Source organism: Lepidothrix coronata, unplaced genomic scaffold, assembly GCF_001604755.1.
Source record: "Lepidothrix coronata isolate B3197 unplaced genomic scaffold, Lepidothrix_coronata-1.0 Scaffold28, whole genome shotgun sequence".
Classification (NCBI taxonomy): domain Eukaryota; kingdom Metazoa; phylum Chordata; class Aves; order Passeriformes; family Pipridae; genus Lepidothrix; species Lepidothrix coronata.
This window is the reverse complement of record NW_016690208.1, coordinates 4,772,038-4,784,460: the sequence shown is the minus strand read 5'-3', so window position 1 is coordinate 4,784,460 and position 12,423 is coordinate 4,772,038. Positions and strand designations below refer to the sequence as shown.

The 12,423-nt window shown below is 50.6% G+C and overlaps 1 protein-coding gene across 3 annotated transcripts in view; it reads left to right on the top strand.

The window, feature by feature from the left end:
- The window catches only part of GPSM1 (G-protein signaling modulator 1), a 110,398-nt gene that overhangs the window by 58,837 nt on the left and 39,138 nt on the right, over window positions 1-12,423 (top strand). For 2 of the 3 annotated variants that reach the window (XM_017810033.1, XM_017810034.1), the window contains exons 2-8: window positions 4,455-4,676; window positions 5,154-5,289; window positions 5,588-5,730; window positions 6,917-7,040; window positions 7,805-7,920; window positions 8,174-8,329; window positions 10,038-10,146. In XM_017810033.1, the coding sequence (XP_017665522.1) occupies window positions 4,455-4,676; window positions 5,154-5,289; window positions 5,588-5,730; window positions 6,917-7,040; window positions 7,805-7,920; window positions 8,174-8,329; window positions 10,038-10,146 (1,006 nt within the window). Of the gene's footprint in view, window positions 1-953; window positions 1,281-4,454; window positions 4,677-5,153; window positions 5,290-5,587; window positions 5,731-6,916; window positions 7,041-7,804; window positions 7,921-8,173; window positions 8,330-10,037; window positions 10,147-12,423 lie in introns of those variants that run through there. The other variant, XM_017810032.1, reaches the window with a different exon arrangement.

The following is a 12,423-nucleotide window of genomic DNA, read 5'->3' as shown; positions in this document are numbered from 1 at the left end:
GTTTTAAGTGTTGGAGTCTTGTTTTGGTCTGGGACTGGATCTGGGAAGGTTGTTGGACCTTCCTGGCTGTTTGTGGTGGGCCTGGAGTCTGGGAGGATCTAACTGGATGATTTTTATGGTCCCTTCCAACCCAAACTGATTCTGTGGCTACTTGGAAATCCTGCCTGTCTGGAGGAACACACAAATCTGAGTGGTTTTCAGTGGTTTGGGGCAAGGCTTATGAAGAGAGGCCATTTCAAGTGACCTTCACCCCCTCCCCTGTTCAGACCCACGATCAGGGACGTGCTGTGCTGGGGCTGAAAAGGTTGAGTGTGGTGAGAGAATCGTGTTAAATGTCTCAGCTGTGGATGAGCAGCTTGTGTTCTGCAATGTCTCTTCTGAACTGCACCAGGTGGCCAAGCCCAGCTCCTCCAGCCTGTCCCAGTGATGTGCTGACTCAGGATAACTGGAATCTTCTTTCCTGGTATTAAGACCTGAGCAGCAGGTGCTTGCTGAGGTGATACAGGCCCAGGCGTGTTGCCTGTGTGTCAGCAGAGGAGAAACTTCCTCCCCAAGGGCTGGAAGGCAGCAGGTTGTGCCACAGGGATGGTTTGGAGCCCACTTAAATGGGCTCTGTGGGAACCACCTTCTCCTGCTTTTCCCCAGTCTGAGGACTGCTTGGATCATTCCTGGAACTCTCAAATCTACCTGGGTGGCAGATGGATGAGGCCTCTTTGGGGACTGACAGATTAGTAAGTGCTGTGCCCAAAGGTGACCTTCTTTAGGAGGAGCCCTGAGCTCCTCACCTGACAGGGAGAAGTTTGTAGCAGCAGGAGCCCTTGTGCTCCTGAAGCAAAGAGGCACCAACAGGAATAGCTGATGGAACACAAAGGAAAAGTGCTTTGGGAAGAGACCAATCCAGAAAGGAGGGAACTGCTTGCCTTTCATCATCTTGAAGCCTCTTCTAGGGACCTTTTTCTTGGGCAGTGCTGAAAGTATGTGAATGAACCAAGGTGCTCTTGTTCCTGGAATTCAGCTGTGAACTCACCTGTCTGCTACAACAGTGGATGAAAGATGTTGTATTTCTAAGAGGAAAGAACACATTACTTTCTGATGAAGTGAAAACTGGAGAGCAGTTCATGTTGTATAGATGTGAAGATGCCATCAGCATCTTCCAAAGCCTGGATCCTGCCTGCCTGCAAAATTGTTCCAAGTAGACCTCAGCCCCACTGCTTCCTTCTGCCAGTGGGTTTGGAGCTCTGGGTTTATGCTCAGAAAATGCACAGCCTGCAGAAGAAGAGGTAAGAGAGGGCTTGGACCCTCTGCAGTGTGTCCTCATTGACTGTTTTCCCTTTGCTGGCCTGTCAGGGTGGTTCAGGTTCAGCCTTTTAGTCATTTTTTTATGGACAGTTGAGCTATGGCCTCTGGAAGCTTTTTTAAGTGGAGCTTTAGAGTGCTTGAGTTTGTTCATTGACCTTTAGTTGATTCCTCTGCCCTGGGCGTTGTTTCTGAGTGCTTTTAAGCCTGAAGTGATTGAACTGCTTGCAGAGGTGCTTCCCAGAGTAGCTCTGGCTGTGTGGGAAGGGCAGGTGGGTTTTACAAGTGGGCTGTGTTTCTATTAATAATTGCCATCCTTGCCTGTTGTCCCTTTACAAGGCAGCAGAGGCTTGGCAGAGTGTGATGCAGGGAAAAAAGCTTCCTGTCCCTTCCCCTTGTTTGCTCAGGTCCCAGTCCGAGCCGTGATGTTAATTAGATAAGTCAGATACTCTGCAGAGCAGCCTGTTCAAGGACAAACAGATTTTAATTAAGGGCTGTGTGCACTGGAAGGTCGTGGCACTGCCTTGTGCCTGAGCAGTTACTATGGGAACAGTAGGAAAGCACCCAGAGAGTGTGAGAGTGTGTGAGTGTATCAGAGTGTGGGTTCCAGGGCACAAAATTCACTTTGGGGTATGGCAGATACAGCCCGAACGAGATGCCACCCTCGGAGTTTGTAATTGGGTTTTGTCGCTGTGGGAATGGGAACCTTCACTTCAAGCTGTTAAAATCACACCAGAAGTTTGATCCAAGCTCTCCAGCAATGCCACGAATTAGGGAAATTGGTCCCCAGCTCAGTTTTTAGACTGTTTACTGTTGGTGAACTCAGTTTCTCAAAGAGAACCTGGATGTGGGGAAGAGTTTTGTTTGTGTTGAAATTGGAGCTGGAACCAGTTTGAAATTTGAGCTGGAACCAGTTTGAAATTTGCTTCTGTCTCTGCTGTTTTCTAACTGGAATCCAACGTTAATTCCTGTGATAGCAGCTCCTTCCTGCATTTCAGGTCCTCTCAAGATTCATCTCCTCTAAAGCTGCCTGAAGTTAATCCTGCTGATTTGAGTACAAGGTGTCTCTTGTGTTTCTTCAGTCCCAAGTCTTCTTGCAGCTGTTTGGGATGTATCAGCAGAGACTTGTCAATACCTAATGATGGCAGTGAATAACTCCAGTGATCTACAAGCCATGGATGTGCCTTGGGACTGATGGAAGTTTGCTGTGATCCCCAAGCTCATTCTTACTAATTTTTCCTGTGTTCTAGCAAGAGGATCAGTAGAGAGAAGTTAAACGTTTTTAGTATTAACAGTCTTAATATTTTTATTTCCTTTACCAAAGCTGAGGCAGGGGCTGATGCTGCACTGGCACCACAAGCAGCTTTCTTGTGTAAATAAAATAACCTCTCAAATGTGGGCCTTGCAGTGAGCTTGGAATCAAATATTTGTGTGGGAGTTTGAGGTGGGAGCTCACAGGAGCTGTGTCACAATCCCCTTCTCCCTCGTTACTCAGTGGTTCTGGGGGCAAATGAAGAGTGAGGCAGAAGAGGTCACAGGTGTGTTGGGAGAGGCTGAAACCAGCTCTTTTGCTAATTTTTCTTGTTTGGACAGTCCTTGTGGGCTGTCCTGCTCTGGAGGAGGCTGTGGGGCTGCCAAGCCTTGGGTGTTTGGAACCATGTGGAGCCGACTCAGCAGGGAGATTGCCAAGCGAATGAGGTTGAATTTCAGACAGTTTAGGCTCAGAGAGGAACTGGCTTTGTTTCCTGGCAGCTGAGAAAGCACCATTCTGCCTGTTTGTAGGAAAAATGTGTTGGATTTGGTATTTCTTACGTGCATCTCCCTGTGCCCCTTGCAGGAAGGGGTGGCAAGTGCTGGGTGTGGATTTGGGCAGAAGATGTGGGAGGGCAAACCTGGGGCAGGAGGAATTCTGCCCTGGAATTGGTGTTATGTGGTGGCAGGTTGTGCTTGGCCTCCACACCTCAGCCTTGGTGCCCAAGTTGCAGGGCTGGGCCTTGGCTCATGGGTGGCTTTGGGGAAGCATCTCCCAGAGCTCAGCGGGAAACTGCCCCAGGAGGTGCCAGCTGGGCAAGTTGTTCTCTTGGTCTGGGTACCATGGACTTCCTCCAAGTGCTCTTTGCCTGAGAACAGAACAGAAACCACCTTGGGCATTTGTTATCTTTTGTCAGACTGTTGCTGTTCTGCCCCTGGACGAGGGAGCTGTGTTTTTTGTCAGCAGATGTCCACCTCTGACCCAGTGGTTTTGACTTTTAAAAATACATTGAGCAGAAATGAAAAGCCCAAAAGAGCAAAGAGAAGTGTCTGAATAGAGGAACAGGAACACGCTGTGTCCATCCTCCTCAGGAAGGGGCTGATTTTGCAGCAGGCAAGACATTTCCAGTGTAAGGTTGGGAGTCCCTTTGGAGAACTTTGGATGTGCTGGTCTAACAGGGACAGCTGTAATTCAGAGAGGGCTTGGTGGAGCTCTCAAAGGAGCACGTTTCCTTTCTCTTGGAGCAGTATCACTGCTCACAAAGTGCTCCCCTCTGACAGCATGGTGTGTGCCATTGCCAAAGGTGTCAGAAATCCATGGGGGGAAAGCTGGCCTGAAGGCTAATGTGTGGAAAAAGCGACAGCAGGAGAGTTAATGAAAAGCAGACACCGAGCACTGGGAGCTGCTCAGCCAAGAAATTCTGCACAGTCCAGAGTTTTCTCTGCTATCCAATGAAAATGTGCTCCAATTTGACTCCCCTCTCTGTTACCCCTGGGAAGGTGGTGACTACCTGGGTATGTGGCTTCTGTGCCCTGCACCACCTGGAAGGAAAACAGATGCCATGTTACTTTTGTGATGATTCCATGTCTTGGAGCCAAGAGCCCTGAGTTTCTAATCCAGATTCCTGCTGGGAACCAGGGGACTCCCTTTGGCCTCTTGCAGGTGTGGTCTGTAAATCACAGAATCACAGAGTGGTTTGGTTGAAAAGGACCTTAAAGACTGTCTCGTTCCAACTCCCTGCCATGGGCAGGGGCACCTTCCCCGAGAAGGTGGAATCTGGATGCTCCTGTGTCTCCTGCCCAGGAGGAAATTAGTGTACAATGAAACAAACTTTGTAGCCATCACAGGGCAGTGTGGGAGCACTGCAGTTGAACCCCTCTAGGAATGATGTCCTTGCTTTTTGCAGAATGGAGGCATCCTGCCTGGAACTGGCCCTGGAAGGAGAGCGCTTGTGCAAGGCTGGGGACTTCAAAGCTGGGGCAGCCTTCTTCGAAGCAGCAGTGCAGGTGGGGACTGAGGACCTGAAGACTCTCAGTGCCATCTACAGCCAGCTGGGCAATGCCTATTTCTACCTAAAGGAGTATTCCAAGGCCCTGGAGTACCATAAGCACGACCTGACGCTGGCCAGGTAAGTGAGTGAGCCCTGCCTTCATCCTCCTCAGACACAACCTTGAGCAAGGGCAACTTCTGTGGGGTCTGAACCCAGGAGCCTGAGGGGATCTGCCCAGAAGTACACACCCCAAAGTAGCCCTGAGGGTGATTGTCCTGTGGAGAACTCAGGGGGCAACGAGAACGGGTCAGCTCCCTTCAGAGCAGGGAGGTGGAGGAAAGGATGTGAGGAGAGTGCTTGGAGCAAGAGCAGGGCAGTGTCCAGTTCTCCTGTCCTCAGGTAAGCACACCTGAAATCATTAGAGCAGCTCACCTGAGGCAGCAAAACAGGGAACAAGGATCTGTCTTCAGAACTGTGGGACCTGTGTGAAGTCTCCAGCCGGGGGTGTGTGCTGGGAGCTCCTAGATGTGGTGCAGCACTTGCTGCAGCTTGAATTCTGCTTCCAGCAGCTGGTGAATAAAAGTCTGTGAGCTCTTTAACACCCTCACCTTGTAGGACCATTGGGGACCGCATTGGAGAGGCCAAGGCAAGTGGCAACCTTGGGAATACCCTGAAAATACTCGGGCAGTTTGATGAAGCTGTGGTTTGTTGCCAGAGACACTTGGACATTTCTCAGGAGCAGGGAGACAAGGTAATTGGTTCATGGCATCCAAGAGGAAATATTTCCTGGCTCTAAAAATAATCTGTCTGCTGGTCAGTAAATGTGATCTGGTGGAGGTGGGCTTTGGAAGGAGGTGGAGGGTAAAGCTCTCCCTCCTGGCTGCCAGCACTGCTCTCGTGGGGCTGGCAGTAACAGCTGCCAGGAGGGTGAAGATGGGGAGAGGAAAATGTGGGCTCCTGCCTTTGACCATCCCTGCCCAGCAGTGGAAAGGTCCGTACTGAGATGTGAAGTGTCGTATCTTACTGTTCCCTGTTCTTCCTCCTTTTAGGTGGGTGAAGCCAGAGCACTCTATAATATAGGAAATGTTTACCATGCCAAGGGAAAGCACTTATCGTGGAACATGGCCCAGGACCCAGGCTCCCTCCCTCAGGAAGTCAAGGAGACACTGCAGAAAGCTTCAGAATATTATGAGTAAGTATCCAAGCTTGGCCAGGCCTTTCTCCTGCAGGGAACAGGGCCCCTGAATGAGAATTTGCATGTCGAAATGAATTAGAAATATTCCCCTGAGATGCCAAGTTATGATGGCAAATTAATCTCAAGGAAGGTGAGGAAAGGACTACAACCCTTCTATAAAATTTGAGCTAAAATTCATCCTGGCATTGCCTTGGCAAAACTCACTGTGGTTTGAATTATGATCGTGCGCTGAAGTTCAATAGTCTGTGTTGGGAAGCTGAACTGTTGGCTCCTGTAGCCCCTGCTGCTCTCTGCTGGCCTCCAGGAGGATGGATCCCTGTGTGTCTCCATCTCTGGGGCCACTCTCTGTCACCCAGGGGAAGAGTCCCTTTGAAGTCCTGCTTGTCCTTCTCAAGGATCTGTACTTTATCTTGCTTGCAACATCCTTCCTTTTCCTAAATAGTTTCAAAGATCCCTGTGATGTCCCACACAGGAAGGTTGTCACCAGGCTTTTGGGTTTATGTGTTTCTCCTTGTACTTCAGAGTTTTGCTTTTATAAGGCAGCTTTTTAAGTAGGCTTTTTAAAAGAAGAGAGACAGGAGCTTACATCCTTCTCCTCATGTCTGAGGGTGTGATAGTGCCTATAAATAGCTCACCATTCTTTTTCCAAGCAGTGGTGCATGTAGCATAGCCAGTGGGTAAATCTGTGCCAGCTGTGAGTGCTCTACCCTTCTCTGTGTGCTGTATGTGTAAAAGGGGAAAAACAAGGTAAAGAAATGCTGGGAAGATCCCAAAGAAGAGCTGTGCCATGGGACTGCGGATTCTGCCCCTCTCCCCAGGTGTGTCCCTGTCCTGCTCCAGGTGATCTCCTTCCTCCTGTGCCCCTGGTTCTGCCCTGTGCAGTGAAGTGGCCATTTCTGGTTGAATGTGGGATCTCTCAGTGTGAGCACTGGGGTGCTTCCTGCACCAGCCACCAATTGCCTGAGGAGAGGGAGCAGCAGGGACTTGCACCCCTGGCTTGGCACGAGCTCCCAGAGCTGCCCTGGCACAGGTCACCAGACTCTCCTGCACCCAGCATAGGTGGTTGGGAGGGAATTACCTTCTCCATGTTGGCTCTCCTTTCTTTCTGTGCAAGTTTCCTTACTGTGTCCCCTGCAGAGCACTGGCTGTGTCTCACTGCACCTTCTGCTCTGGTGTCTTTCAGGAGGAACCTGTCCCTGGTGAAGGAGCTGGGGGACAGAGCTGCTCAGGGCCGTGCTTACGGCAACCTTGGCAACACCCAGTACTTACTTGGCAACTTCAGTGAAGCCATAGCCTTCCACAAGGAGGTAGGAGACCTTTGCCTGCCTTCCTGGCCTCAGGGGCTGTGAGAGCAGCTTTCCTTCTCAACACATCCCACTGAGCACAGGGAGATGTTTCCCCCCAGCAGTTTTTCTCCCTCCTGTGTGAACCCTGTTGTAGTAACTCACACTGAGCAAATCTTACTCCAGTCCCCATCAGCACCTAATGAGCAGCTTGAGGGAAGGGTGCTGTTGGCTTGGAAACCGAAGGAGGTATCCAAGGGCAAATTGCAGCTGGGTCTAGCAAGGTTTTTTTTCTGCTCTTAATTTGTCTCAGTCTAGATTTTAATAAATGCAAGCCATGAATTTAATTAAGCTGCTGAAAGAGCTGTTGATCAAGAATAAATGCTGCTTGTAGAACATAATAACTTTCTGTAAAGCTTTACAGGGGGGTGAGGTGACACAGTCCCTGCCCCAATTCAAATGCAATTTAACTTCTGTTTCAGTGAGTACCAGTTTCCTTGCAGTGGAACGTGCTCAACCCCCTGGAAACTCAGCCCTGTCGCAGCTCCTCTGGGTTTTTAAGTTCTAGGGGACAGCATGGGGATGGAACTTTTCCAAAGGCCTTTCCTGATGCTGAATTGCAAAAAAGAGGGAGAGATTTCCTGCTGCACCCAGCCCTGACAGGCAGGTGCAACACGGCCTGGCTGGGTGGGAGCTTTGCAAACCGAGACGTTGATGTCCCAGAGGAACTGGTGTGGGGCAGAAAGCTGTCAGTGCCCCCTGTGCCCACTGCCCTGTCTCTGCTGCAGCGCCTGGCCATTGCCAAGGAGTTTGGGGACAAGGCAGCCGAGCGCAGAGCCTACAGCAACCTGGGCAACGCTCACATCTTCCTCGGCAGGTTCGACATCTCCGCAGAGTACTACAAGTAAGTGCCGGGGAAATCTTGACCTGTTCCTCTTCCCATGGGAATCTTGACCTGTTGCAGCGAATTCCTAAGCTCAGGGGGGCTGTGACAAGGAATCTGGAGGCCAGTGGCATCTGTGGGGGGTGATACATCCACCTCACAGGCATCAGCTGCAGTGCAGCGTGTGCCAAAGGGGGGACCTGCCAGCCAAAGGGGGGACTTCTCTGTCACCTTGCAGTGGCCAGGTCTCTTCATTCCCACCTCTGCCCTGCAGGAAAACACTCCAGCTCTCCAGACAACTCAAAGACCAAGCAGTAGAAGCCCAGGCTTGCTACAGCCTTGGAAACACGTGCACGCTGCTTCAGGACTACGAAAGAGCAATCGAGTACCACCTAAAGCACCTGGTGATAGCACAGGAGCTGGGAGACAGGTAAGAAGTGCCTCAGAGAAGGGGGTCTCTGCTGGGTGCAGAGCACTGACCCTTCCCTGACCTACTGTTCTCTGTTTCTGGGGTTAAATGGTGATGTGTGTTCTTGAAAGTCATTAGAAGTCTCTCAAAACCCAAGCCTTGGTCCGGTCATCTGTCAGAAATGTGACATGATTGACACCTTTATCATGTCATTCAACCATGGAGGTTGTGCCCTGAATGCTGTGTCTGTGTGGGCTGAAATCTGTAACAAGAGGAACTTCACAAAAATGCATCGTGTTCAGTGCTTTGCCACGTGGCTACTGCTGTGTTGCTACCCCAGAATGGCCCCTCTAAAGCTCCCTCAAGTTCACAAATACTGTGTCTTCCTTAGAAACTGTGTGCTTAGGGCATAAATACGTGCCACTTTGTCCTGTTGCTCTGGGCTAATGCTGAAAACTTCCACGTAGAAACAAATCCTGTTCCACAGAGGATGTGGAGATGATGTATTTTGTTTCTCGTCCTCATCCCTCCTTATTTGGAGGCTTGGCCTCTTATTTTTTTTTTAAAAAATTAATATCATCTTTTATGAGGGGTTGGTTCCTTTTTGCTGGATACTCTGTGATCCTGAGCCTTCTTGCAGCTGAAGTGACTTTCAGCATTTTGCTGAATTCTCTTGGAAGCTGGGTGTCCTCCACTAGATGGAGCAGGGACATCAGGATGGGAGAGCTGTGCCACCACCCGGGCAGTATCTGCTCAGAGAAGGTACAATCCCACCCGAGGGTGAATCATGCTGTGTGGGGGTGCAGGCCTGTGGGCTCCTGCGTTTCTGGGAACACACCCTATGAGCAGAAGGTATTGAACAGGGTGACAAGAAAAACGTTGAAATGCTGATCAACCCGCCCAAACCTCTGAAAAGGGAGTTGCAGTCATGCTGAACCTCCCCCCGCGCCCCCAGGTGCTTTTTTTATCCTTTCTCCCCCCACATCTGCTCGGTTGCAGAGCTGAGCAGGCTCTGGGGAGCAGGAGGCTCTGCCTGCTCTTGCAAACAGCTACTGGACCTCCAGGGACACCAGGGTGTCCCCAGGCTTGGGGGTCAGGGCTACACAGGGCAGGTTCCACACCCACCTGCTTTCCCGGGCTTCTGGAAACGAGAAGCAGTGCCCTGGAGACCTTGTGGAAACCAGTCAATGTTCACTTGGCTTTGGGGCAGTTCCAGTTGTGCCCCCTGGGCGATGCAGGGCTGGGACTCAGCTGAGGCTGTTGCCTGCCTGCAGCATTCTTTCCTTGCCATCTTCTCGCTAGTTTAGCTCTGGGCTCTTATAGAACCAAAGGGCTGGATGTTGTGTTCCCTCTTGATGCGTTGTGCTTCTCTGGAGAGGAGCCCTTGTCGTGTGAGCTGGAAGCTGGGCAGGAGCTCTGGCTTCCCCTCTTGGGCTGGTGCTCACCAGTGAAGCCAAACCATTCTGGGCCCTTGCTACACTGCTTAGTTTTGTGTCACTGTGGGCACAGACCTGCTTCTGAGGCTGCTGTTCATCCCCAGCTCTTGCTGACCTCAGGAAGAGGAGTTTAAGATGTACAACACACTTCATCTGCCTTTGTAGAACCGTTGTGTAGATGAAAGCATAGCAAGAAGCCTGGCTGTCAGCACTCTCTGGAAGGCCCTGAAAGGGCTCCTGAGCTGCTGGGCTTTGCCCAGAGTTTCTGTGGTTGACAGTTTCCTGTTCTGCAGGGTGGGAGAAGGAAGAGCCTGCTGGAGTCTGGGAAATGCCTACGTCTCACTGGGGAGCCATGAACAGGCTTTGCACTTTGCAAGGAAACATCTTGAAATCTCCCAAGAGGTAAGAGATGCTGGTTTAGATCAGAGGGAACCAGTCCCCTGTGGTGAGAGGAAGGTTATTTTATGCCACTAAGTTCTATTAATGTAGTTCTTCTCCTACTGTGACTGCTCTGGAAAGCCCTTCTCTATGTGCTGTTTCAGTGGTGTCCTTAGGAACTGCAGAGCTTGGCAGGAAAACATTCTTTTGATGGGAGGCTCCCAGTCTTCCCCGTAATTGCAGCAAATGTCTTAGCTGTGCTTTGCTCTTAACCAATATTCCTGGGTGAGAAAGGACTTGGGCACCAGTTGTCTACTCTGCTGGCCAAGGTGTTGTGCACCCAGGTGAAGGAGCTCTGATACCTCTTGGTGTCCCATCTGTTAGTAAGTCCCCCCTTTCCTGACATTCTGACTGAGATGAACCAGGTGTGTTCTGGCTGCATTTGCTGGTCAGTTAAACACGTGGAGAACACAAGGGCAGCTCCTGAGTGCTCTGTGTTCTGCACTGCAGCAGAGTGTGTGCCTGGGGAGCTGTTTCCTCTCAGTGGAGCTGGCAGGGGGTCCCAGCTGCTGGGTGGGAACTCCAGCAGTGTCCTAATGCAATCCATGCTGTCACTGGGCACACACAGCCTGCAGCCACCCTGTGCCACTGCCACACCATTTGGGGTGTCGTGTGTGCAGCTCCTGTGGCTTTCACAGACCTGCTCACCCAGCTCGCTGCAGCTTTCCTGCTGCAGAACACACCATGGTTTTGGGTGGCTCAGAAGTGCACAAGGCAAGAATTCCATTGTTTGCTCCTTCCAGGGTGCTGAGGAAATTGGCCATGGCCTCTTTAGTCTTCCCCAGATGAAGAAATTGCCCTCTTGAAGCACTAATTGAAATCACCATATGTGAGTGAGCTGGGTGTTCTCCTGCCTGTCTGTTAGGTTGGCGAAATCTCAGAGTAGGGCTGACACAGCAGCCTAATTACAGATTTAATTATACTTATCAGCCACACAGAAGAAATACTGTTCTTTTGGCCCTGTACGTTTTAGGACAAATTAACTTTTCCAGCTCTGTTCTGCTCAGGCTGTGGCAGTGTGGGCTGAGCTCTGGAGCTGGACTCGGCTCGTCAGAGTGAAATGCAGCTGAGGAGCAATGGGAGGACAAGCAGTGCTGGTCCTGGAGCCTTTGGGGCTTGAGGGGAAACCCACCAGAGTGGGTTCTCATTCCAGGGTGCTGGCTGTGACCACAGGCTGTGTCAGGAGTAGGTTCCTCATGGCAGGTGGCTGATCAAGTCCCCTCCATCATTAATTACAGAGCAGAGTCTGTCCCTTTGAGGAGAACTTGCATTGGCTTCTAGCAGTGGTTCTGTTAAAGCTGATGTTTTAGCTTAGTCTTGGAAATGAGTGAGCTGCTTGTGCTGGTGCAACCAGCAGTTTGCTCAGGAGAAACCTTGTGAAATTAAACCTTTTCACACCAATGTTTGTAACTCATTTCTCCATCACTTTTTCCCTTTCCCCCCCACCAAAAATCTAACAGTGACATTTGAATCCAGATGAAATCTGCTCAGGGTAACCACACTGGAAGCTGCTGCAGGATGGTTGGGGTTACTGACAAAATTCCTCTGAAACAGCTGGAATAAAGGATGTGTACCTAAAAACCTTGGAAGCTGCCCCAGCTCTCAGACACTGCTCTGGGATACCTTTGCCATCTCTAAGTGTGGCAGGAGGCTCCTGGGAAGCTGAGGGAAAAAACCAGGGCTCTGCTGTGGTGTGTTGTGTGGTAGGTCATGCTCAGGATCATTGTCCTGCCAGTCTGTTCCTGGGTTGTTAATAGGGCTTTGGAGATGATCTGGAATGAGTGGAAGTCAGGGAAGCATTTAATAGAGCATCAAGGACTGTAAGACCTAACCAGGACATAGTAATTTCTCTGGAGATGATGTCAACAGCAAATCTCCTGTAATTGGCAGGGGGATTTATGGCTGATGATAAGCCCTTTGATCTGCCTCCCTTTACTGGCGCTTGGGGCTTTGTCATAAATAATGTGGGGATTTATGATTTTGTTCCAGGACGGCTCCTGCTGCCGTCTATCGCACAGGGCCACAAAAGAGCTGTTGCCAGGCATTTAACAGGGAATTGGGCCTCTCCAGGGGAACAGCCAAGGTCTTCCTCTGTCACAGAGGCTGCTCTTGCTCTGAAGATTAGAGGCTGTTTCTGGGTGACCTCTCTGTGTTCTCTGGTGATGTGCAGCACCAGCATTTTGTCGTTCAGTTGAACTTTGAGGAGGACCCAGTGTCATGTCCCTGTTTAAGCAGCAGGAG